General features: G+C 44.4%; 1 protein-coding gene across 2 annotated transcripts in view; it reads right to left on the bottom strand.

Annotated features, from left to right (window-relative positions):
• The window catches only part of CD226 (CD226 molecule), a 74,589-nt gene that overhangs the window by 27,192 nt on the left and 20,920 nt on the right, over positions 1-26,477 (bottom strand). For both annotated transcript variants that reach the window (XM_040478592.1, XM_040478593.1), the window contains one exon: positions 1,106-1,453. In XM_040478592.1, coding sequence (XP_040334526.1) covers positions 1,106-1,453 — 348 coding nt within the window. The remainder of the gene's footprint in view (positions 1-1,105; positions 1,454-26,477) is intronic.

The raw sequence follows: 26,477 nt of genomic DNA, 5'->3' as shown, positions 1-26,477 counted from the left end.
AAGGAAACGAAAGGAAACGAAAGGAAACGAAAGGAAACGAAAGGAAACGAAAGGAAACGAAAGGAAACGAAAGGAAAGGTGAAATACAACTTCTGTCACCAGCAAAAATAATTTTTTCTGACATGTTCCTCTGCTATGAAACTCGCCCAGAGGCATAACTGAGAGAACCTGAGAGGAGGTAAACGCTGCCCTCCATCCAGACTTCTATGTAGGCCTCTCTGTATTTGTACTTCAGGAAGTGAAAAGTCACTTTTTCTTACTCTCACACAGGTTTTGCGGGGCCTGCAGCTTAAAAAATGAGGGCCTCATTACAACACAGGAGACAAATTACTAATACAAAAGAAATACGATTTAGAGGAAGAGGTCCTAAGGCTAGTCTGTTGCTGCTCTGAGGGCTGAAAACAATGGAAGGAATTAAAGCTCTGAGCTGGCAAAGTAGTAACATTGTCAAACATTTATTAAATTCCACTCAACACTGACTCAGCAAGTACCAATCCAACACCATTTTGTTACTGCGGAGGACACACGAGGATTTAGAAACGTAGTCACCACCATTATAAAGTTGTAATGCAGTTGGAAAAACATAAAAGTTATACAAACTGAGACTTGCAGTACTTTTCAGACTTACTAATTTTTTCTTTTAATTTCAGGAATGTGGCAGATCGAGAAATTGGAAAGGTTTGTAATCGTTAAATCTGTAATTGATGGATTCACAAGGTAAAGAAGAAGCAAATACTAAGATTCAAAAACTGACATTTACCGAAATCAATCATTAAAAAATATTTTGGGGGTGACTGGGTGGCTCAGTCAGTTGAGTGTCCGACTTCAGCTCAGGTCATGGTCTCACGGTCCGTGAGTTCAAGCCCCGCGTCAGGCTCTGTGCTGACAGCTCAGAGCCTGGAGCCTGCTTCGGATTCTGTGTCTCCCTCTCTAGGTCTCCTCTCCCACTCATGCTCTATCTCTGTCTCTCAAACATGAATAAATGCAAAAATAAAAAAATTTTTTTTAATATTTTGAACAACAGTCATGACAAAGACAACAGAAACCAATCCAGTGGTTGGCCTTCTCCAGTTTTAACACTTGAAGACATGCATCACGTACTTACCATCAGTTACAGTCAACCTCCTCACAAAGGTTTCATTTTCTCCCATTCCGGCACTGAAACCACAGCGGTAGAGTCCTGAGTCAGAGACCATGGCCTGGGGCATGATGATGAAGGTGCTGGTCATTCCCGGACTACAGTCACTCGACACCCATCTTTGGTATTTTGAAGTATAAATTTTCCCTTGGGACAAGTTGCAGCTGGTCAAGAGGTCAATCTGATGGGGCTGGATCTTTTCCCAGGTAATTTGTTGTACTGGCCACTTTGTTGGAAGCTCACAGGAGAGTGTGATATTTTTTCCAGGTTCTGAGACCATGAGGCTATCTGATGGCACAGCTATCTCGAAATCATCTGAAAACAAGAAGCAAATGATTACACTTATGACCTCAGATTTTGGGGTGTGAAGGTGCAAGCTACCCTTAAAGTTCTATCGAAAGGAATGGCGATGTTATTTAATAGTTTCATCAGCTATAAATGATATCTTTATGACACATTTTTTGTAAGAAAAAGACTTTTGAAAGAGGCTAGTAAATAAATGAAAAGGAGGATATTCTTGTTCACACACATTCCCTTAAGTTTTACATGGTTAACCATATAACAAGAAACATAATAAAAACCACTAGTGTTTTCCTCGACAGGGATCTTATCAAGAGGCTGAATTTCACAAGACTATTCTGCAGAAATGCTGGGCTGGCGACTCAAACACTGTATCCAGATCGTAGTCATGCTAAGATTTTAATGGTCATTGAAAAGATGACCATTGAATAAATACATGCATAAAGTTTTTTTTCAGATATATAAATATAATATATATATTTTCCAGATATGTCTTATGCATACATAGAGTAAGGGTCCACATGTGATTTAAATTCCTGGGTACCAAGGAAGTCCTTCAATATTTCTTCCTTCCACCATAGCTGAAATACCCAGCAGAGCACTCAGCAAATATTCACCAGATATCCAAATCAGTAGTTCTGGGCCACCTTCTTGACTACCAGTTGTAAGAGACGAGAGGAGAGGAGCGGGGAGGGGAGGGGAGGGGAGGGCAGGGGAGGGGAGGAAGAAAAGGAAGTGGGGGCACCTGGGTGGCTCAGTTGCTTGAGCATCTGACTCTTGATTTTTGATTTCTAATCCCAGGTCATGGGATTGAGCCCCATATTGGGCTCCAGTGGAGCCTGCTTAGGGTTCTCTCTCTCTCCCTCTGCCCCTCTCCCTCACTTGCCCTCACTCTCTCTCAAAAAAGAAACAAAAGAAAAGAAGAGGAACAGGAAAGGAGAGGAGAAACCATACTTGAAAGAAGATACTGAGTCTAAAACACAGCAAGATTTGCTGTCCATATGAAACTAGAATACTATGTCTATAACAGTTTCATTTCCACCAAAAGGTAGCTTCTTTTCTTCAACAAGTGGTTCCATGTGTCAAAATGTTGTTGAAAAGAGAAAACCACACAGCATTCCAGTTTTTCAATTTGTAATCATACAACTGTTTATCAAAGTTAACACTTTACCCACATAATAAGCATGTTATCTCTAAGTAAAAAGCCACAGTAAGAAGCATGTTATCTCTAAGTAAAAAGCCACCACAAGAATGGGGGGGGGGCGAAGAAATGGGAGAAAATTCACAAGCAATGGGAAAAACAAGGGGCGCCTGGGTGGCACAGTTGGTTAAGCATCTGAGTTTGGCTCGGGTCATGATCTCACAGTCCGTGAGTTTGAGCCCCGCATCGGGCCCTGTGCTGACAGCTCAGAGCCTGGAGCTGCTTCGGATTCTGTGTCCCCCTAGCTCTCTGCCCCGTCCCCACTTGCACTCTCTCAAAACTGAGTAAACGTTAAAAAAGTTTTTTTTTTTTAGTTTTTAAAAAAAGAAATGGGAAAAATAAGGAAATAAAAGCTTAAAGCAAACAAACGAGAAACTAAAATGAAATTAAGATGGACAAGAAGTGACGAGAAAAGAGAAAGAAATGAGAGATAATATAAATAAAAGGACAAGCACATGGTGCTGGAAAATATCAAGAACATAAAAGAAATGAAAAGAAAGAAAAAGGGACACATTTTTCTGTGAGGCGTGCGAGACCATGGGGAAACAGAGGCAGGCCAGCCCTGAGCTCTTATATTATCTGTCTTCAGTGCAGACACACCTGCCATCCGGTTGTCTTCCTTTGTGGCACCTCCCTCCACCCATCTCGGGAGCTTCATCTGCCCATGTGACCACAGCTGCTCTCAGGAAACGACCCTTGTAATGCTGACTTGGGTACAAAGGGGGATCGGCCCTGAGGGGTGTCTACACTTGTACAAAGGACAAATCCACAGAGCAATGAAGGCCATCTCCGCTGCTGACCAGCCAGGTCTCAGGGGCTGGTGGAGCTGTCGTTGAAGGAGCCCAGAAGTTTCCAGAGCCCAGGCTCTACGTAAAGACCCACCTGTCAGTAGACACGGACGGGGCTCAGCCTCATAGGCCCCGCTCAGAGGCAGGTCGTGCTGAAGCACAGAGTAACCTCCAGCTAACCTGTCCTGGCCACCGGAGTCGCTGGTTGGTGGCGGGTGAAAACTGAGACTCACAAGAGGTCTGTAGAACTCCCCTTGTCTCCTGTGCTCTTTGCTGCTTGTCACCGAATCCTCCAGCATGGCACATGTAAGGCGACAGGAAATGACCATGAAAACAATTACCCAAAAACCCCGCACACAAGAGGACCCCGGCGTCCTGATGTGCTTGGAACTAGAAAGCACGTCTACTTGAAATAGGGATCAAAATGTTGTCGTTAATAGGGAAGATTCAAATCTTAATAATAGAAATGAAAATAATGAACACCAGTTAACTTTATATTTCTATTCGGTTATGTATTAATTCTCAGCATAAACCGAGAATAGACCACAGTTTGTTCTGTTTAAAAGATTATTTTTTAGAGCAGGGTTAGGGTTACAATAAAACTGAGAGAAAGGTAGAGATTTCCAATATACTTCCTCCCTCCTCCCACACGCCACATCCCCATTATCAACATCCCCTACCAGAATGATACATTTTTTACCAAATATGAACCTATGTTGTCACATCATAATCACCTAGAGTCCATAGTTTATACTGGAGTTCACTTTCAGTGTTGTACATCCTGTGAGTTTGGACAAATGTATAAGGACACATGTCCACCATTATGTCATCTGGAGTATTTTCACATCTCTAAAAATCCTCTGTGCTCTATTTAACCCTCCCTCCCCTCAACCCTTGGCAACCACTCATCGTTTTACTGCCTCCATAGTTTAGCCTTTTCTAGAATGTCATATAGTTGGAACCATATGGAATGTAGCCTTTTCAGATTGGTTTCTTTCACAGAGTAATAAGCATTTTAAGATTTCCCCACATGCTGGGGCACCTGGGTGGCTCAGTCGTTTAAGTATCCAACTTCGGCTCAGGTCATGACCTCACGGTTTGTGGGTTCGAGCCTGGCATTGGGCTCTGTACTGACAGGTCAGAACCTGAAACCTGCTTCAGATTCTGGATTCTGTGTCTCCCTCTCTCTCCACCCCTCCCTTACTCTTGCTCTCTCTCTCTCTCTCTCTCTCTCTCTCAAAAATAAATGGATATTAAAAAAAAGGTTAAGTTTCTTCCATGTGTTTTCATGGTTTGATAGCTCATTTCCTTTTGGGATTGAAGACTATTCCATCGTCTGGATGGACCACAGTTTATTTATCCATTCACCTCCTGAAGGACATCTTAGTTGCTTCTGAGTTTGGGCAACTATGAATAAAGCTGCTGTAAACAATCATGCGCAGGAGTTTGTGTGGACATAAGTTTTAAATTCCTCTGGGCAAATGTCAAGAAGCCTGATTGCTGGATTGTATGGTAAGACACTGACAAGCTGCCTTCCAACGTGGCTGCCCCATCTTACACGCCCACCAGCAACGAATGAGACCTCCATTCCTGTCACACTCTCACCAGCGCTGGCTGTTATCAGGGCACAGGATTTCGTCTGTTCTAATAAATTGATCTGTGTGTTGTTTTTATGTGATTTAATCACAAAATAATATGATGAGAGATTCTCTGTACTGTGTATATGATTTTTCTGACAGGATAGATTATTTTTCAATTTATCTCAGTGCTTCATCACCTTTTCCAAGTACCACTCGATGCCTGGGTACCCAGATACTTCGGGGTATGCTGGTGCCTCCTGCCACTGCCCCAGGCCACCATCACCTCTGCGGCCGCTAATCTCTTCTCCTTCACCACCCTCAGTAGGTAGTGGCCCTGTGTGCAGTTTGAACAGCACTACAATATCACTCATCAATTTCACAAGACCCTTACTCTGTTCACTATAAACTTCAGAAGCCCAGACCTTTGGTATAGACCTTTATACACCACTCTATACTTGGGACCTAGAACAGTACTTGGCATAGAGCAGAGAAGTCAGTATATAACTTTTGAATAAAGAAACTGACTTATAATTTCATCTTGCAGCCGATATGCAGGGTGTACTTACTGACTGGGGGGAGGGGAAGTTACCTCCATAAAACCTCTCATAGTGAGAAATGTGCTCGAAATCATATGTGTAATCCCTGAATGAATTAAGTGTTCTAGGCAATGACCATCAATGTCTGCAAATTCACAAAAGACCATTCATGTCTCCATGATGCCGCACTGGGGGCAGTCGCCTCCCCCAAATAATCCAGTCTGACTCTGCTCAAGCCTCTACACCTAACCACCAATTTACAGAACTACAAAGAGCAGAGAAACATGTCAAATGACCTCTTGGCAAGCAATCCATGGAAAGAGGACAAACACGAAACTCCTCAGCTCCCAACAGGATCTCCCCAATCCCTGAAAACCAAGTTTGGAACCTGTGGTGCTGTCCAATCCTCCTCTCTTCTCCTCTATTCATTCAAAATTCTGGAAGGAATTCACTGCTCCCAACTCTGCCTCATTTCTCCTGGTTCCACACACCAAGGCACATCCTCCAACAGTGCAAGCCACGCCTGTTCCTGACCCTGAGTCCTAGATGCTACGTCCTCCTGGACACTCTTTGCCTTCTGTGACCCTGCACATTTCTGTTGTCCTCTCTCCTTTCCGACCTTCCTCCATAGACTTATTCAGGGTCCTTTTTTCTCTGCTGGTCTTTTAAAACGTTGTTCTCCCCCAAGATTCCAACACTTGTCCCCCTCCACTCTCCATCCCTGGTGATCCCCCACCTTGCAATTTTCAAGTTGTATGTGCAGAGTCCAAATCCACAGCCCCTGCTCTCCGTCAGACCTCTCTCCAGGGTTTCTAAAGCACAAGACAATAACTTGCTCTTATGATGTTTAAAATAGGCTAAAAATTAAACAGCCAGAATTGTCCCAAGCTATCTGCAGGAGCACTACCATTACTCGAGCTGATTAGAAGTGGTAACGGTGGTAGCTTCACATATTCCCAACTGGGCCTAGACCACGCATGTCCTCAATAGAGAAGTTTTCTACAAACTCTCAAATATGAAGGATCCAGTTAAATGCAACATAAGGGGCGCCTGGGTGGCTCAGTAGGCTAAGAGTCCTACTCTTGATTTCTGCTCAGATCATGATCTCAGTTAGTGAGGTCGAAACCCACATTGGACGCTGTGCCGACAGTGTGGAGCCTGCTTGGGATCCTCTCTCTCTCCCGCTCTCTCTGTTCTTCCCCTGCTTGTGTTCTCTGTCTCTCTCTCTCTCTCTCAAAATATATAAACTTAAAAAAAAAAATTAGGTGCAAAGTAAAATGTCTACTACTTGATGACTAAGGAAGTATTTAAAGTGATCTGAGACAAAGATCTAAAAAATCTGCAAGCACTCGTCAAGGGATTACATCCTCAAAGTTCTCCTCAAAGAAAATATAAAATTTTATTACTGTGTAGGGTGACAGCTGCTAACTAGACTTACTGAAGTCATCATTTCTTCATATATCTATCAAATCGCTGGGTCGTACACCTGAAATGAATAGCGTGTTATATTTTACCTCAATAATACATAAATACATTTTTTTAAAATAAAGAAAAATTGGGGGCGGGGGGAAGTAGGCAAAAGAAATAGACACGCAAGGTCCCAGCTGAAGCAGGCAGAGAGGTCCGGAGAGCAGAGAAACGGCACTTTGGCAGCTCACGGGGCAGGCGGGGCAGGAGAGGGGCTGAGGTTCCCAAGTGGGGGGCTCTGCCCCCCTCACAGCTCTGCCCCGTGACAGACAAAAACCCGCAAAGGCAGACGTGGTGGGCGCTGAGCTGCCCTGTGGAGCAGCTTCAGGGAGAACAGAACCAGGAGCCATCAGCCTGGACCAGGCCGGCCCAGGACACCCCTGACCGCCCCGAAACTCCCCGCCCCGCGATCATTTCAAGTGCAGACGGCAACGAGTCGTAGGGATGGCATTTCTCTAAAAAGCTGGAAATGCACCCAGGTGATGTTTGGGGCGGGGCGGGGGGAAGGGTTGAACTGCGTCTCCCCCCACCCCACCCCCAGAAAAAATTCACAGATTGCCATCCTGATGGCAGCACCTCAGCATGTGATCTTATTTGGGAACAGGGTCACTGCAGAGGTAATTAGTTAAGATGAGGTCACACCACAGCGGGGCGGGCCCCTCATCCCACGTGACAGGTGTCCTTCTAAAAGAGCCGACTGCACACGGGCATGCACACAGGGAGAACATCGTTTGGAGATGAAGGCGGAGATCAAGGTAGGTGTCCACAAACCGAGGAATGCCAACGATGGCAGGAGACCCCCAGAAGTGAGGAGAGAGGCCCGGGGCAGACTCCCCACCCCCCGCCAGCCTCAGAAGGAGCCACCGCTGCGGACAACACGGTCTCCGGCTTCCAGCTCCAGACCACTTCTGCTGCTCAAACCACCCAGCCTGCGGTCTCTTGTCCGGACAGTTCTAGCAACCTAACACGGGGGTGGGGCGAGGTGGGGAGGGGGGAAAAGACTTCATCAGGCTGGCATTTCCGATACAATCATCTGGATCTTACCAGGACCTATCAGAAGCAGCAAGGCCACCCAGTGAGGGAAATCAGCGATCTTCACAAGCCCCCTCCACACTATTGCCATTTCCCGTCCTTCATTTAAAGTGCAGATAAAAGGTAGAGGAAGCGAAGGAGATAAAAATAAGCTAAGGGGCGCCTGGGTGGCGCAGTCAGTTAAGCGTCCGACTTCAGCCAGGTCATGATCTCGCGGTCCGGGAGTTCGAGCCCCGCGTCAGGCTCTGGGCTGATGGCTCGGAGCCTGGAGCCTGTTTCCGATTCTGTGTGTCTCTCTCTCTCTGCCCCTCCCCCATTCATGCTCTGTCTCTCTCTGTCCCAAAAATAAATAAACGTTGAAAAAAAAAATTTTAAAAATAAGCTAAGAGATTGCTTGGCTGAAAAGCACCGATAAAGAATGAAAGCTGTGCTGAGAGATAAAAACACAACCTGACAAACCTGTCCTGGAGTCAGGCCAAGCAAGGCTAATTGTTTCAACGAAAGAAGGAACTAGAATTGGGCAAACATGTCCTGGGCGGCAAATCAGAGATTCAGCCCAGAAGATACATATTGAGGGCGGGTTTGCAGGGCGTCCAAAGGGAAGCTGTGAGGCCCCTGTCTGGGCACCAAAGAAAGAAACACTTGCAACTCCAGCCTGGATGGATTTGGGATTCAAATCCCTTTGGAATTCAAAGCACCTGCTGAGGCCAAAGCACCCCCCCACCTGCCGCCCAACCTCAGGCTATCCCCCCAGTAGCTTCATGGAAACCACCCCCCAACACCAACCTGAAGATTGAGAATGTCTGTCTAAAGGGTCACCATGGACCCTCATATGTAAATTTTGCTCACAGGCTTTAATCATGAAAAAGTAAATTTCAATCTCTCTGTCATGACACCATGAGAACTATGCTTTTTTGAAGTCACTGCCATGAGGTTTGTTGAAGTACACGAAAAAGTTTTACTTCTGAGCATCTCCGCAGTTCCTCCCAAGCAGAAAAATAAATGACTCATGGGTGTATAAGAATTTTAAATAGTATAGTTCGGAGGTCATGTAAAACCAAAAGATGACAATATAGCCCAGGAGCATTGGCTTGTTTTCTACCAAAAGGTTAGCAGGTGACCTCACTGACTTGGAAATTTAATGTAAGACTTTCTCCATGGCAGAGTTTTACAGGAAAAGAATCAAAAGATTAACATCAACCCTAATCATGTCCTGCTAGATAGAGAATAGATTGTGTTAGTGAATTGTCACTAAGGACTACATTAAGCATTTTGTTTCACATACTTGGAACATTTTCAACATATTTTTTAAAGTATTTTATTTTATTTTATTTTATTTTTGAGAGAGAGATACAGAGTAAGCAGGAGAGGGGCAAAGAGAGGGAGACAGAGAATCCCAAGCATGCTCTGCCATGTCAGTGCAGAGCCCAATGAGGGGCTCGAACCCACCAAGCTGAGCCGAAACCAACTGTCACATGATTAACCAACTGAGCCATCCAGGTGCCCCTTCAACATATTTTAAAGGCAAAATATACCTCAAATGAGACTTTACTGTGTGCCAGCATTGAAGGCGTGACATGTGCTGACACATTTAGTCCCCAACACCGAGGACCCCGAGGTAGGTCGCCCAGCGGCAGGGGGCAGAGAAGGGAGCCCCTTCCTGGGAGGAGGCTCAGGCACCTGCCCCTAAACCACGGCGGCCATCCTACCCCTATCCCAATGAGGTGCTCCACCTGATGGAGCTTTCCCTCCTACCTGCAACCGGGCAGGATTCCACAGAGGCGAAAGAGCCGCCCTGGAAACCCTTGTTCCTAAATATCTTATTTTATGATGCCTTCAATCCTATAATTAGAAATCAATTTCTTTACTTGTCCTTGTTAAAATGCACATAACAACCTCAGCTCCTGGCAGGCACCAGCACATTAGTGTGAAATCGTCCATTAGATTGCTTTCTGAGTGAAAGGAAAGGAAGCAGGTTCCCACAGGCGAGTGGCCAGGAACAGACCGGCTGTGGCAGAAATGACTGAGAGGCGCCAGGAGCCAGCCTTGTCACAGGCCACCATGCTCCCCAGGAGCACAGGAGCAGGGGCAGTGTCTTCAAGGGCAGGGGTGGGTGGGAGACCTGAGCAGGAAGACAGATTACACACAGGAGGCAATGAAATGTTACCTCTTTGGCCATTCACTCATTCACTCATTCACTCACTCATTCACTCCTTCAACAAAAATCCTATTGATGTAAAGACAAAGAAGGTGAAGGTCCGAGTTGGTGGAGAGACACATGACCAGGTCATTGCACGAACAGAGCCCCACGTCCCCAGAAACTCTGAGTTTGGTTCCCAGCCAACTAAATAAAAGCCGTGCTATTGGCTGACTCTGGGCTCAGCGAGGTTTGTCAAAGGGTCTTGACCAAATATAGTTATTTGCCCAAAGAAAATCTGCAGGGAAGACCAAACACAAGATATTCGAGTAGCTAAATGAGCTTTGTGCATTTAAAGCATCGACTCCATGTCCGACTTCCTTCTTTCTATGCTTTCTGCCCATGTCACTATTTCTTACAGTATCGCCCTCATTACGTTTCATTTATATTTCCGGTTGGTCCAGTTGGTTTTGTGGAGAACAGGTAAGCAGGATTTCTGATGAATGACATATGAAAAATGACTAAGAAGCAATTGATACGAGGCTAAAAATGCTAAAAATGGGGGGAATCCCCACCACGCATCATAGACACATTACAGAAACACATATATGAGAACATACCTGCTTCAACCTCCACAGAAAGGAAAGATATGATAAAATTAAGTGAATTGCAAAAACAAGCTTTTAAACACACTGCTCGCAAAATTGGGTTTCATAATTTTTACCACTGTGATTCCTAACCAATTAAAATTACTCTAAAACACTGGAAAGCAATTTCTGTCAGTTCTGCAGACAAAGACATGACCTATGAGACAGAAGACGTTCTATATAAGGAAAGGGGAAGGTGTGATACCCTAGTCCCCGCATTTCAGAAATCTCAATAGCGACAGCATTCAGAGAAAGTGAGCTCAAAATTCACTCTTACAGTTCTCTTTTGAAAACATCTGAATATGAGCCCGATTTTACTTACCAAAATATCTTATGCTGTCCTGACTGTGGTTAAGAAAGGCTAGGATTTCTGGGGGAGAGGGGTTTATACTCTCAGGCAACCGATGTGTTGTTGTGCCTGTTAAGGGATAAAGGCCAGTGATGAATGGGGAGAACTGAAAGACCAGGTCCTTTGCTTGAGTCTCTCTGAGCAATAGCCCCACAATGTAGGGCACTCTGGGAGGTTGAGAGCGGGGGTACTTGACATGGACACTGACAAATGCTTTCAGGGTTCCATGTACACCCCCTGGGATTCCTCTGCTTTGGGGGCACACCAACGCTGCCTCCTGAAGAGCCATCACCTGCTGCTATGCTTGGTGAGGCTCAGTGCAGGCTTGGGACCTACATACCCAGAGGGGCCCTTGCGCAGTGATTGACAGGAGTGGGGGTCTTCAGAGCCTCTGCCTGGTGAGCTCAAGTTAACATCCCTGGACTTTGCCTGGTCTCCTTTCTGTCCAGTTCCGGCTCCCCTAATGGACTTTCCTGGGAACACTTCCCAACACATCCCTTTCACATTTATCCTCCTCTCCGGGACTCCTGAGGAACACAACCTAAAGCAGACACAGTTCCAGAAATTTACTGATGTTACTTGGAACCTAGAATTTGAACTTACACCAGAGCACCCGGAGGTGGCGTCCAGAACTTCTGTAGTAACAGTGCTCTCTCTTACTCCATCTTTCCCTCAAGGCCCTGCTGGCCAGCCTGTCTCACAGCATCTGCCCCACCAGCTCACAGCAGCCCTAGGCCACGGGGTCCCTCAGCTCTTACTCTTCCCACGTCTAACTGTGCATAACAAATCACTACACTCACAAAATAGGAACTGCCGTGTTTTCTATCTTGCTTCTCTCAATTATGCCGAGCTCCTTGGAGGCAGAAATAATTTTTAAAATATTCATTTGTAGCTTGTTAGTCCCCCATGCTCCAAAAGTTCTCAAGGTAATTGTACCATGTCATGAACTGTTTAATCTCAGGAAACACCTTAAATTATATCTTGCACATATTCGATGATCAATAAATATTTGCTGATACATTTATCTCATCTGTAGGAGGTTAAGCATTGTAGCAGAGAAATCTGCACAACAGAATGACTTTGAATGTTTATTTATTTTTTGAGAGAGAGACAGAGAGCGACTTGGGGAGAGGCAGAGAGAGAGAGAGGGAGACACAGAATCCGAAGCAGGTTCCAGGCTCTGAGCTGTCCGCACAGAGCCTGATATGGGGCTTGAACTCACGGACCGTGAGATCATGACCTGGGCCGAAGTCAGATGCTTAACCGACAGAGCCACCCAGGTGCCCCCAAAATGACTTTGAAACCAAATAGAATGAAAATACAAGACTCACTCACTATGTATTTCCCTATGTTTCTTCATCTGGGCCATCAAAATAGCTGCCCAACTCTGATTCTTGCCCTTTCTCCCACCAATGCACACTGCATCCAAAACTATGGAGCTACAATTCAACTCTGGTCATGCCACATCTCTGCTTTAAAAGGTTCAGAGGTTTCCCATTGCTGCTATAGGATAAAGTCCACATTCTTTACTTAAATCCTTTATGATTTTACCCCTGCCTTTGCCCCCAGTCTCATCTCCTACTAGAATCTACTATATACTCTAGTGTCCCTCAAAACAGGACTCAAATTTATGATCTTACATCAGCCATCTCCTCTTCTGGATTGCCTAATATACTCCTTTCACTCCAGTCCAGGAAAATCACGACTTATCCCATAAAACTCAATTGTGACACCACTTCCTTGGAGGAAATATTTTCTGACTCATCCTAAGGTAGGCTAACCACTCCCTCTTCTTTTTTACTTCTATACCTTCTATTGTGTTGTATTTTATTTGCTGTCATTTCTCCCTGCCCTGGGAAACTCTCAATGCCTTGAAGATGGCATGTCTTCAATATATCTGCTCTCAGCACAAAGCCAGTACCTTCAGTTGCTCAATAAATACTGTGGAAGAAATTGAGAACCTGTCTCTGAAGATGATACCATATTATAAATTCAGTGGATGATTCCAGGAGCCTAAAAGTCATATTTTCCAGTCCAGATCCTACATGAGTTTGGGTCTTTATTCCCACGTTTGCCAAACACAAGCACCCCCAGGACCTGTTCCTCCGGGCACAAGCCTTGAGCACCAGCCAGCACTGCAATATTTACGGCTTTAATATCTTCTCTCCAAAGAGCTCCAGGTGCTTTTCACACCACAGCAATATCAACAATATTTCTCCCAACCTCTAAGGTAGGAGAGGCTGAAATTTTTTAGTTCAAACTATAATGAAGTTAAAGTGAAAAATGGGACAATACCGAAAAACCAGTGTGTATGTGGCTCTTGACAGGGATTGCTATAATCATGGGATTTGCCAGATAAGCAAACAGTCCAGAACAGAGACACAAAGAGCTGGTAGAATGAGGGAACACATAGTGCCCATGTCAGTTTGCTGGGATTTCTTTGTTTGTTTTTTTTTTTAACTTTTTTAATGTTTATTTATTTTTAAGAGCGAGAAAGACAGATGAGGCATGAGTCGGGGAGGGAGGGCAGAGAGAGAGGGAGACCCAGAATCCTAAGCAGGATCCAGGCTCCAAGCTATCAGCCCAGAGCCCAACACAGGGCTTGAACTCATGAACTGTGAGATCATGACCTGAGCTGAAGTTGGACACTTAACTGATTGGGCTACCCAGGTGCCCAATTTATTGTGATTTAAGAGGCATTTGGGGGGTGCCTGGGTGGCTCAGTCAGTTGAGCGTTCAACTCTTGATTTAGGCTCAGATCATGATCTCACAGTTTGTGAGCTCAAGCCCCACATCAGACTCTGTGCTGACAGCGTGGAGCCTGCTTAGGATTCTCTCTCCCTGTCTCTTGCCCCTCCCCTGCTCGCTCTCTCTCTCTCCCTCTCTCTCTGTCTCTCTCCTCCCTCTCCCTCAAAATAAATAAATATTTTTAAAAATAATAAAAGAGAAGAAAATTTGGGACATACAAATAAAAAATAGGTATGGCGACAAAAGGAGATAATAATGTATTCATTCAGCATTCAGTGTGTGCTCTTTTTAAAAAATTTTTTTTAATGTTTATTTATTTTTAAGAGACAGAGCACACACAAGTAGGGAAAAGGCAGAGAGAGGGAGACACAGAATCTGAAGCAGGCTCCAGGCTCTGAGCTGTCAGCACAGAGCCCAGTGTGGGGCTTGAACCCACAAACTGTGAGATCATGACCTGAGCCGAAGTCAGGCGTTCAACCAACTTGAGCCACCCAGGTGCCCCTGGTGGGTGCTCCAAGTCAGAGGAAATGCATACAGATCAATCCTAGAAAACAATAATTTTTTAACAGTTAAATTCGCTGGTTTCTTACAACTAGAATAAGATACTGCCAGACCTAAATGACACTCACCTCGGAGGGCAGAGACCTTTAGCCCTAGCAACCAGGTGCTGGTGCGTGCTCCTCTGGGGATGTGCCATTGTGGCTGGCCCAGCGTCCTCCGGCAACATCTGACCTGGGTCTGTTAGGGCACCCTCCTTGCCTCCACCCCATGACCTTTCCAAAAGCAATTTGTGTGTGTGTGTGTGTGTGTGTGTGTGTGTGTGTGTGTGTGTAGTGGGGAATTTCCCAGGAAGACAGCAGGGTGCAGTTGGTGGCTTCCAGTGTGTGGGGAGTACAGGTGTATCCTGATGGAGGGGCAGGGAGAGGATGAACTCGGAGTCACTGAGCATCAGGGGTGGGTCAGAGAACACCTGAATCAGGCCCCAGATGCTGCTGCTCTGGCCGCTGCCATGAGCCGGATCTCAGGAATTCTGAGGGGGACAGGGAGCTCTGGGAGAGAAATGCCCAGCTGCCCTGAGTCCTGGAAACCCCTCACCCCAGACTCGTCAGCAAGAAGTCTGGTTCAGGCCACAAGCCACCTATTAAACAAAGCCCAATTCCCCACACGCCTCTAACACCCCACCCCTCAGAGTCACAGCATGGTGGCATGTCCCATCGGGGCCCTGTGGCAGCGACGTGCACTTCCCTCAAGGAATCTGAAGCCCCAGTCAATGTCTGCCAAGGTCCAAGGCCACAGCAACCTGATCATGCAGCTCCAGCACACATCCTGGGTTGCTCCTCCGCAGCTGCAGATTGTCTACAATGTGTCCCAGGAGCCTATCCTACCTGTTCCTGGAGCCCCAGGGCATCGTTCTCTCTTCTGGACCCAGCCCAACTGCCTACACCCTATGATGGGGGAGCTGGCCCTCCACCCAAGCACCCCCTCCGTGGGGAAAAAGGAGAGATCTGGAGAATATCAAGGATATTGTAGAAAGAAAAAGGGACTTGGAACATTTTAGAGAATAGATTGGCAGAGCTTTGAAAACAAAACAAGTCCTTGATTGAGGAGATAAATATGCTTAAAGGATTTATTATTGTCACAGGTCACAGATTGGATCATTTTGCCATTTGAAGTTTCTCATTTCTCAAAATAGGAAAAGGACTAGCTTGGCCACAACTAGAAAAGGAAACAAACTTTATCTTCTAAAGTAGAAAACTTTAGAAAGCAATTAACGAAGAGTCTCATTAATTTATGTTTATGTATTACAGTGCAAATACTTTTAAAAAACTGGAATACCTCACAGCAGAATTGGTAAACCAGTATCTAGCTCTTACAGTGATCTGTCATTTACTATTAAATTTCAAGCATGGGATGAGTGCCATCAGCAGTTGAGAGAGACGTGGTCTTGGTGCCTTTGCCAGCACAGACCTCATGGGCAGGGGGAGATGCTGTGAACAGAGTGCTTCTCCCAGGGCTCAGGTGTCCTAGTCAAATGCTCAGCCTACACATCATCACACAAGGGACTGGCCCAAGGGAAGGAGAAGAAATCTCAGACAAGCTAAGAGAGCTGGCAGATTACAGACAGGAAGAGAAGGGGAAAGAAGGAAGGTCTCTCATCAAAGTGTAGGAAGAAGAAATTGGCATTGCCTACCAATGCCAACGAATTCTCATCGCTCTTAATGACGTTTTCGGAAACGAAGTGAGTTGAGGGAAACACCTCACTGCTGTTAGAGACACTTCCCAACTTGGGAAAGCAGCCTCATTGTGACTATATTTTCTCAGCGTTATTTCAGAACAACGATCAAAATTGTCCATTATTTATAAAACTGTCCACGAGTTTGATCTATAAATATCAGGGCAAGAGGTGAGAGTCCTCTGGTTCTGAAATCCTGCCTTTCTACGACGATATTCCATCCAATACATGTCATGAGGCTCTTAGCGTGCTATGTGCGCACCTGCTAATAAGCCTTGAGAGCAACTGTGTCCCCTAGACAGCCGGGGAGTCTGATGAGGTCTCCTTCCACCTCATATTAATGCCATTGTCAATGACTGGAAGAACCAGAGGAGCTTAATTCAAGTTCATTGTTACTACAAGAAATGAAGCTCACAATGTACACCCTACATCAATATATTGGTGTTCATGGACCCAGGGAAAAACATTTCTTTTCTGATTTTGAGTTGAACCTGTGGTTGACCATTTCTGGCAAGAGCTCTCTCGGTCTCGCTTCCTCACTGAGGAGCGTCAGATTTCAGTAGTGCTGCCGGGTCCTGTATATCGCTCTTTTAGAAAAGCATTTCTACTGAAAGAAATTGGAAAAAGAAGGAAGGGCAAGACAGATTCGACTTTTGGCCCTTCTTCTAATTGAGAATGACAACCAAGACCATTTCAGATGCATTCAGCTGTCATTCTGTGACCCCCCAATGAAACAGAAATGTTCTGAAGAAACTAATACACAAATAACTATCAGCTGATGACCTACTATATTTAAGACAATGTTTTGAGTCCTGGGCCAAAACCTAATTATCCTCAAAGGAATTACAATTAATAATTCAAGAGGTTCTGCCTCACCTGAAAGTAAATCGGTATAAGAAAATGTGCACAAAATATTTCTGAACTATTTTAGCTTACCCTGACCTTTTTAGGAATTCTATTCTTGTTCAGTTTAAATCGAGGGAAGATTTCACTTTGAGGTATTAGAACTTCACTAGTAGCTGTTCATTTTGAATATGGTATAATTTTTGACAAGGCTACTCAGGGTGACCAAGTCTTCAAGAAATGTGTACTCATGCTTCATGGTGACTCCTAAATGGAGGCGAACACATTTGTCCCCTCACATACTGGTGCTTCAACATTTATAAATTAAAATACAGGCTACCTTACTGTAAATTGCTTTCTTGCTATTTGTCCCTTAAGTTACACTTAGAGCATTATATTTATGTTTTGAAATTGTCTCTGTAGGTAGTTTTCCTCATCTATGAATATAATTTCAAAATAGTCAGATTTATAAAGTACTTATTACGAAAGAGAACACTGGATCTGATGGGATTCAGAATGACTGCTACTTGTTTAGTATATTAGTAGTGGAGTGAGTACAAATATACAGAAATGTGTAGACATCTCAGTAAATGGCCAAAGAGCCTATATGATGCATTTTAATCTAACAAATGAATCCAATGTTAATGTCACCGACCAGAGACCCCTGGGTGCTTTCTCTTGCGCTGGAGATCTCCACTTGCCAGAATTCATCTGAGGACAACATTAAACATGTAAACACTGAAAGCAAAGATGAAACAGAGAAAAGAAAATTCTTTTTCAAATTATGCTTAGTTCCCAAATACGTGGTTTGAAGCAAGGTCAGAAAGAACTTAGATAAATACGCTTCTTAGGAATTTGTATGTCCTATTGCTGCTGCCATTTTTTTAATGCAGAGACTAATTGAAATGGTTACTTTAAAAATATTTAAACTCCACAGTTGCCATTCTCTCTGGCTTTTTATCTTGCTGTAAATCCTTTCTCTAAATTAGGCATGATTTCCATTTCCCCTGCATAGTACACACTTCTCTCCAAAGTCTGCAATTTAATTTCCACCCCCATAATTTTAAATATTTTAAAGTCATCATTTTACACTCTCCATTTTCCTCTAAAATTGCCTTCCGTAATGGCTTCCTAACTCCATTATCTTGGAATTACATTTATCACATTTATGGGTTTGCCTCTTAAAAGCAAAACAAAACAAAAAGCCATAAAATTTGGGGATCTGGGTCTAATCACAGGATGTGTCAGAGGCAGTGGTGGCGATTACTAATATGTCCTAATATGCTTTAATCAAGGGGAGGTTTATCACACTTCAACTATTTCAATTCAGAGGTATATTGTGTGGACTAACAGGAAAATAAAGCATCTTTTCTGCCTGCCAATGGGTTCCATTGTATTCAACAGCAAAAATAATTTACTCGCAAGCTTAAATGAGGCATCTAAGTGATGCATATAAATAAATCACTGGTGCCTCGAGCAACCACAGAGAACCACCAAAATGGTAATCGGTGAGATGCTTATGACACATCACAAATAAAACCAAAAACCTCACTGCATATTTCAGGAAAACATTAATTTAGTACATAGTTATTATAAAATCATGTAAGATAAAACAAAACCAATTGCGAGTAGGATCTAAGAATCCTCTAGGGGCACCTGGGTGGCTCAGGTCGTTGGGCATCTGATTCTTGATTTCGGCTCAGGTCACAATCTCACGGTTCACGAGTTGAGCCCCGCGTTGGGCTCTGTGCTGACAGTGCGGAGGCTGCTTGGGATTCTCTGCCTCCCTCTCTCTCTCTGCCCCTTCCCTGTGCACGTGCATGCACTCTCTCTCAAAAATAAATAATAAGGGCTCCTGGGTGGCTCAGTCAGTTAAGCGTCAGACTTCAGCTCAGGTCATGATCTCAACAGTTTGTGGGTTTGAGCCCCACATCAGGCTCTGTGCTGAAAGCTTGGAGCCTGGAAACTGCTTCAGATTCTGTGTCTCCCCTCTCTCTCTGCCCTTCCCCCACTCATCCTCTCTCTGTCTCTCTCTGTCTCTCTCTCAAAAATAAATAAAACATTTGAAAAATTTTAATAAAATAAATGAATAAACTTAAAAGAATGTAAGAATACTTTAGCTCTAGAGAAAAATTTAATATGACGTTGACGACTCATCCATCCCAGCTTTCCCTCTCCCCAAATATTATTTCAACTCTGAAAATGAAATCTATCTTCTTTAAAAATTAAAAATAAAAGGCAAAAAAATAGTCTGTCAGAGTAATCTGCATGAAATCAAATGTTTTCCAGAAAGCTATAACTGAAAACATTTATCATCTCAACTAGAAACAATGATATGTTTGATTCATAGACTAACACTAGAGTGTATTTTCTTGACTTCTAGATAAGAATCGAACCACAAAATAATATTTTCTACTGAGACCTCGCTTCATCTTCCATAATGAGTAAAGAGTTCATCAACTGAAGTATAAACATACCCAAGGGCATGGACCATGCTTTTAGTGCCTTTTGTACATGAGAATACCGGAGAAGATTTTTCTAGTCAATATGGGTACCCAATAAGCATTCACTACGTTCTCATCCATTTTGCTCGGAGAGATGCTGAAATAGGACAGTATGACTTTGTGCATGCGAATGCCGAGCCTCTGCAACATGGGAGCCTTCTGAGGACCTCTGTCCGGTACACCCATCCCCATGTGCTCCCTCATGGTGATCAGATGCCAGGCTTCACTTCCTCCACCGCCCACCCCTCTCATCTCACTCGCCTCCAGGGTCGGTCACCCTTTCCCCCGAACGCCTTACATCTGCCCACTTCTCCGCACTCCTCTCTGCAGGTTCTTATTGTCACCTCTCCCCTGGATTGAAGCAACAGCCTGGAAATAGTTCTCCCTGCTCATTCCCACCTCACTTCTATTCCTCCCTGTCATAAAGCCAGAGCAGTCTTTGTAAAACACATATCCGGCCCTGTAAGTCCCTAGCTGAAAATTCTTGAATGCATCCCCAAATCCTTCGTGATAAACATTCAAACTCCTTCCCAGTTTCACCAGGCTTCAACCTGGTGCACTGCTTGCCTCCATTCTGAGCTTCCTCTTATGACACCCTCGGACTTGCCTCTGAGCTCTCGACTGGGTTTCTCTCTTTCCTCTCTCCCTCTCTCTCTCTCTGTCTCTGTTTCTCTGTCTCTCTGTCTCTTTCTCTCTCTCTCACCACCATCCCTCCTTCCATCCCTGCTGCCCACTGCCCTGACCTTTGGAGTCAGGTGTGGATTCTTCTACTAAGATTTTCCAGATAACTTCTTCTCAGACTAGGTTAGACCCCCCTCACTTTATTCCCATATTTGAATCTGTATTTTCCTCTTCATTCATAGGGCCACTCCTAAGACACACCATCATATGGCTATTGATTTTTAAAAAGTATAACAGAAAGATTTATGTGTTTTCTCACCCAATATGTCTTGGTAGTTTTGAGTTCACTTTCCCAAATGGTCACTTTCATCTCTCATCACCCGGAACATGGCTACGCTCTGGGTTTTGTATACAAACATAGCTTTAATTCCTCATCCAACTTGTTGGGGAAAAGTGTTATTGAAAATGATCAGTCTTGCATTCTACTCAATCGATCCATTGATTTGTATGCTTTGAGATAACAGGGGCAAAGTTTGACAAGGGAAAATATGGGTAGCTTGGATTCGCTCAGAAAAGAAGAAAACGAATGCCATCAATGCCAAGAGTCCCTGAATTCAAACCTTGAGAGTGAGTCAACCCCTTGCTAAGCCTGACTGTCCAAGGCAATCTCAGATGGGGTCTACACTGCACCAGACCAAACCACACGCAGGGAAAGAAGGGCACCCCAAGAAAGTCCCATACATTATAGAGTATTTGCAGATTGTTTTTTTTTCCAGTGTGGAAAATTTAGGAAACTCAGGTAAGCCAAAGGAAGAAAAGAAAAAGTACTCATAATTCCAACCTCCAAAATATCACAGTATATATTTTAAATTTTATCCACTCAGTCATACCATAATGGCATTTTTTTCTTCTAAGGGGGGGTTATCAGTCACTTTCACAAACTACATTTTTTTCAACTTAACGATGATCCTTAAACAACTTTCCAAGACAGTTTTAAACACCAAGGTGAGTTTATTAAGCAAAGCAACACTTAAGAGTCTACTGTAAAAAGATTTGTGAAGCAATATTTACGAGATATAAAGGTGAGCAAGCCCTATGACTGCCCTGGGGCGCCTGGGTGGCTCAGTCGGTTAAGCATCTGACTCGATGTCGGCTCAGGTCATGATCTAAGGGTCATGAGATAGAGCCCCACATCAGCTCTGTTGGGCGCGGAGCCTGCCTGAGATTCTCTCTCTCCCTCTCCCTTTCCCCCTTCTCTGTTTTCCCTCTCTCTCTTAAGAAATAAAAAATAAATAAAAAGACCTATCCCTGCCCTGAAGGAACTTACAAAAAAGTCACTTGCTTTGATCACTAATTCCACATAAAAATAGTAAGGGTCTAATCTATGAGAGGGACTGGAAAAGATGTGGGATACAGAAGGAAGTAAGACAGATGTGTCCCTCTCCTCACAGAGCTTAGGAACCAGCAAGGAAGCCGTGGGTGGGGCAGATCATGACAATGTGCACAGGGCTGTGAGCTCTGGGAGAGGACACAGCGTGAGAAGCTACCTTCGGGCAGAGAAGCCACGTCTTACTTGGATGTGGAGCGGAGCCATGGAGATGCGCAACCATCTAGTACCCCTGAGGGCACCTGATGGGAGCAGGGAACTCACTGGAGACAGAAATGGAGACTGGAAGGCCTGGAACGTGGGCCTTATGCTAGGTTTTGTAGACTGGATGTTTGGGGCAGGGCGGTGACACTGTATGCTGCACTCTGCAGGGACACACAGGCAAACATGGTGGGGGGGCCAGGCGGGAGGGAACGGACACACAGGCAAACATGGGGGGGGGGGGCCGGGCCAGGCGGGAGGGAACGGAAAGTCTGCCCAAAGCCTTGGAAGTGAAAAGTGAAGGCGCATTTGAGAAATCGTGTAGCTGCCGGAGGATCCAAAACCGGAGAAGAGAGCAAAAGCGAGAGAAAATGCCAAACACAGAGAAGGGTTAAAACTTGAACTGGTAAATGTTTTGGCGGAGGGGCTCAATGCCTCGAATGAGCGTTGGATATCATCTCAGCTAATTAGCCGCTTCGGTTCTCAAGGACAACCAAGAACTGGCTGAGGCCTCTCGGTTTCCACTATGCTCAAGGTGGGGAAGAATGTGGGAGAAACCCGAGCAATTTGAACATTCCAGAAAAGCTGTTGGGGAGTGTTTTTTTCAAACATAGGAGAAAAAAATTGACCTTTTACACGGCAACAAAGAATATCTAAAATACTGCGAAAGAAGCCGTGAGCCAGGGAATTTTATCACATCAGACAAAACATTTCATTTTTAGCACAATATTTAAAGGATCGTCTGGAAGGGAGATAAAACCCTTCAAACAATGTCTGGTAGCAAAAGAAAGCTAATGACTCCACTGTTTGAAAGAACACAGGGCAAGAAGATTATCTAAGTTTTAAGAATAAACGCCGAAGAGACAAAAGCGTATTATCTCTGCATGAAATAAGTGGCAGTCAGCAAAGCATATTTTCATCTCATTTTACCGAACAATTCAGGGCAGGATTATTCAGTCAAACAAAAAGAATTGTTTATCATGACTGACACGTAAGTACTGGTAAGAAGACAGGTAGTCTGCTGAATGTTTCCGGACACCGCACTGGAAGGATTTTAAAAATTAAGTTTTTTCACAAAAGACTCCATTCGTTTCCTTGAGGAACATGAACTCCTCCCTTACCTTCATCAACTTTTGTTCTCAGCCCCTCCGCATTGGTTCCAACCCAGCACAGGAAATGGGCAGAACTGAAGGGATTGTAACTGTTTTGCCTCTCTCAGAAGATCCACCACAAATGATCTCCCTCCATTGGTTCTGTGAAAGTGTTCTGCAACTCGGGAGTTTTCCAGAGAAGACATACTTCCTGTTACTTTCCCCTGTCCTCTCCAGATACAAGATAAAAGAAGGCCCCAGCCCGTTTCATAACGCAGAATCACTTCCTTTCTTCCTAATAACTTCCTAATAATGCAGAATGCTTCTCCTTTCTTCATTTTCAGAACTGAAAAATCTTCACTGTTCTCCTTTTTACTTTCTTGATGATATGTCATCCATATTTCTCTCTCTCTCTCTCTCTCTATATATATATATGGTATTACTATATAATTACTATATAATATATATATTACTATAAAATTACTATATAATATATATTACTATATAATTACTATATAATATATATATTACTATATATATATAGTATATAGTATTACTTCTAATTCTTCAAAAGAAAACAACTTTGGTGCATTCTTCCTTACATGGTTATTTTGGCCAATTAACAATAATAATATTTAATACACACTAGGCATTTATAGTTTGATATGAGATGTGACAAACACTTGCCAGAAAAGGTGTCACTGAATCTCAAAATTACCCTATATTTTAGGCACTACTATTATTCTCATTTTATTTATTTATTTATTTTTAAGTTTATGTATTTATTTTGAGACAGAGAAAGAGCGAGCTCGCGCATGAGTGGGGGAGGGACAGAGAGAAAAAGAGAGGAGAATCCCAGTCAGCCTCTGTGCTGATGCGGGGCTCAAACTCACGAACCAGGAGACCGTGACCTGAACCAGAACTAAAGAGTCAGACGCTTAACCAACTGAGCCACCCAGGCGCCCCTCTCATTTTAAAGAGAAGTTAACAAAGGTCATGGTAGAGAAAACAGAGTCAGTATTTGAACCCAGAAACGTGATTCAGTTTCTGAACTGAAGAACCAAAGCCTGCTCCGCTCCCGAGCAGTAGCCATACACCCTCCAGCACCTCACGGCTGCTTCCCTGACCGCTCCCAGCTGCTAATTCTGGAGCCCTTTACACGAAAGCGTCGTCTCACTTGCAGGGAAAACCAGCTGTGTGTGCTTGCCCTTCCTTTCTCCAAACACATACAACCAGTCGCCGCTGTCTTAAAATGCATTCAGTCTTCATGCAGAGAGTATGGGAATTGGAGCTGTAAGTCTGACCGTGACCCTCTGTGCCACAAGCCGTCCGGCTCTGTGGGCTTCTCGCAAACACACGCTGCTGCAACCTCTCTCTGCCCTCATCACCCCATCACCACGTCCATCCGCGACCTGTGATCTCCACCCTCACCGGGCCACTCAAGGCCCCATGTGTTCGCCACTCACATCCCCTCCTCCGTGTCTTTGTGTGGACTGTTCTGCCTGCTGGGATCCCTGAAACTCGTATTCACCCTGAAGACCTCCGGGAAGGCGATCTTCTGAAGCCTTCTCCAACTTGGCCGCAAAGGTCCAGTTTTCACCTTGTTGTTCTCCACTCCGGACGTCTCTGTGAGAAGTCACACGTCTTGCTGTGCCCCTAGATTGTGAGCATCTCTGGGGCAGGGAGGCTTCTTAGCATATTATATAGGAGGACACCGAGCTTTTCACCTTCCCACCCCAACTTCATTAAGAAGCCGGCAATGCCCCCTCCAGGCTGAGCCACTGTGGACCCATCAGACATAACGTGTGCCTGGTGGGGAGACTCATGAGCCTTCCTCGCTTTACCTTATCTTTTGAATATGACTTTATGTGACCTGTCTGCTCATTAGTCAATTTAAGTAATTGTCAATCACAGTTTAAGACACAAACGTTATTGGACCCTCACGCTCTAAACTTTATCGAGTGCTTTTTGGCATAATCTGCTTCCATGGTATTCCCTATTATTCCCCTATTACCCTAGAGACTCCTTTTCTCCAGGTTTGTTGTTTTCGTTTGGATGGGGTGGCATGTCTTTGTGAGTATATGTGTGCATATGTGTAACTGAAAAACAAGATCCCATCTCTGTCTTTGTATAAACACGTAAGGGAAGACTGAGAACCCTCGGTTTCTTTACCCATTATGACCAATTATGTCAAACATCAGAAATTCCCCATAATAAATGGCCAGTTCCTACTTACTAATTGGAGCATGAAGGTACATATAAAGCTGGAAAAATAAATGTTCAGAGGTTTTTGCAAGAGCACTGGAGATACAGCAAATCTGGTGCAAAATGTTTAGTCTAAGTAAGAACGATGAATTGTATTTTTCACTACAGGACAGAGACATATCAAGGGATAAAAGATAACTTCAGTGTCAAGAAGAAAGGCCTTACTAAACCCAGAGTAGGGTAAAAGGACAATTCGTGCTGAAGTGCCCACTGTTTGATTCAACAGAATCTTAGAGTCCTCTCTCTACTAATCCAAGGAATAAAGCCAGGAAACAGACCCAGGCCATTTGGAGGCCATGTAGTGCTAAAACATGCCTGTGAGCAGAGCCTCCCATGGCCCACCCAAGTCCACCCCACACAGGTTTAAAGTGTGAAAGCAGCATCCAACTGAGTGTCACCGAGGAGGAAATATGGTCATGAGAGAGCACAATAAAGCATCATGTTGGAGAGAAGGGTCGGGCTATGGAAAACGAGGCTGGAGGAGGCAGGGCAGGTAAATCAGGGGAATGCGGTTTTGACTGATGAGAACCCCAGCCCAAGTCTCCTCTCAGCCAATTGCTACAAAGTGTCTCCCTTTGGGGCACCCGGGTGGCTCAGTTGGTTAAACGTCTGACTCTTGGTTTTCGGCTCAGGTCATGATCTCGTGCTTTCGTGAGTGTAAGCCCCACACTGGGCTATGTGCTGGCAGCACAGAGCCTGCTTGGGATTCTCTCTCTCTCTCTCTCTCTCTCTCTCTCTCTGCCTCACTTATGCTATCTCTGCCTTTCTCAAAATAAATAATTAACTTAAGAAAGAAGTGATTATCTTTTATGCCATCTTGCCCCATCAGCTCTGCCCTTCAAAAATTTGCTCTTTCCTAGTGAAGTCTCTCTCACACTCCGTATCTGGGAACTGACCAATGGAAATCTGTAACTGCACCCCCACAAATCCGAGAGGCCTAAAAAATTAAGTAGATTGATGGAAAACGTGCAAGAAAGGGACAAGCTTGACAGAAGTGACACATCTGATTCAGGGTGGAAAGAGACTCATCAATAAAAACCAATGGAGTATTGTGCCATCAGACTAAAAACATGTATTTTTCGAGGGTAGATACACTATCATTTATGAAGGACGGCATGCACAGAAATCATGTCTAAAGACACAACTGCTACAGATATTTCAGGTTTGTATAAGGTGGACACTAGCATCTTGGGTTGCTCTGGAGACCTTCTGGCAAATACTGTAAAATTAAGAGGGAAACATGTAAAATGGAGCAGACTGAAAAATTAAACCAGTGCACGCCTTAAATTTGTCTATACTCAATCGTGAATTCCCCCTCTAAAAAAGCTGTGGACCCGCTACATTTGGATTGCACGTACAACTGCTTCTTGAGTCCCCCAAGAAATAAAACTGTGTTGAAATTATTGCAC

Source organism: Herpailurus yagouaroundi, unplaced genomic scaffold (assembly GCF_014898765.1).
Source record: "Herpailurus yagouaroundi ecotype Mexico unplaced genomic scaffold, PumYag 142, whole genome shotgun sequence".
NCBI lineage: Eukaryota > Metazoa > Chordata > Mammalia > Carnivora > Felidae > Herpailurus > Herpailurus yagouaroundi.
This window is presented reverse-complemented; position numbering and strand designations above follow the sequence as displayed.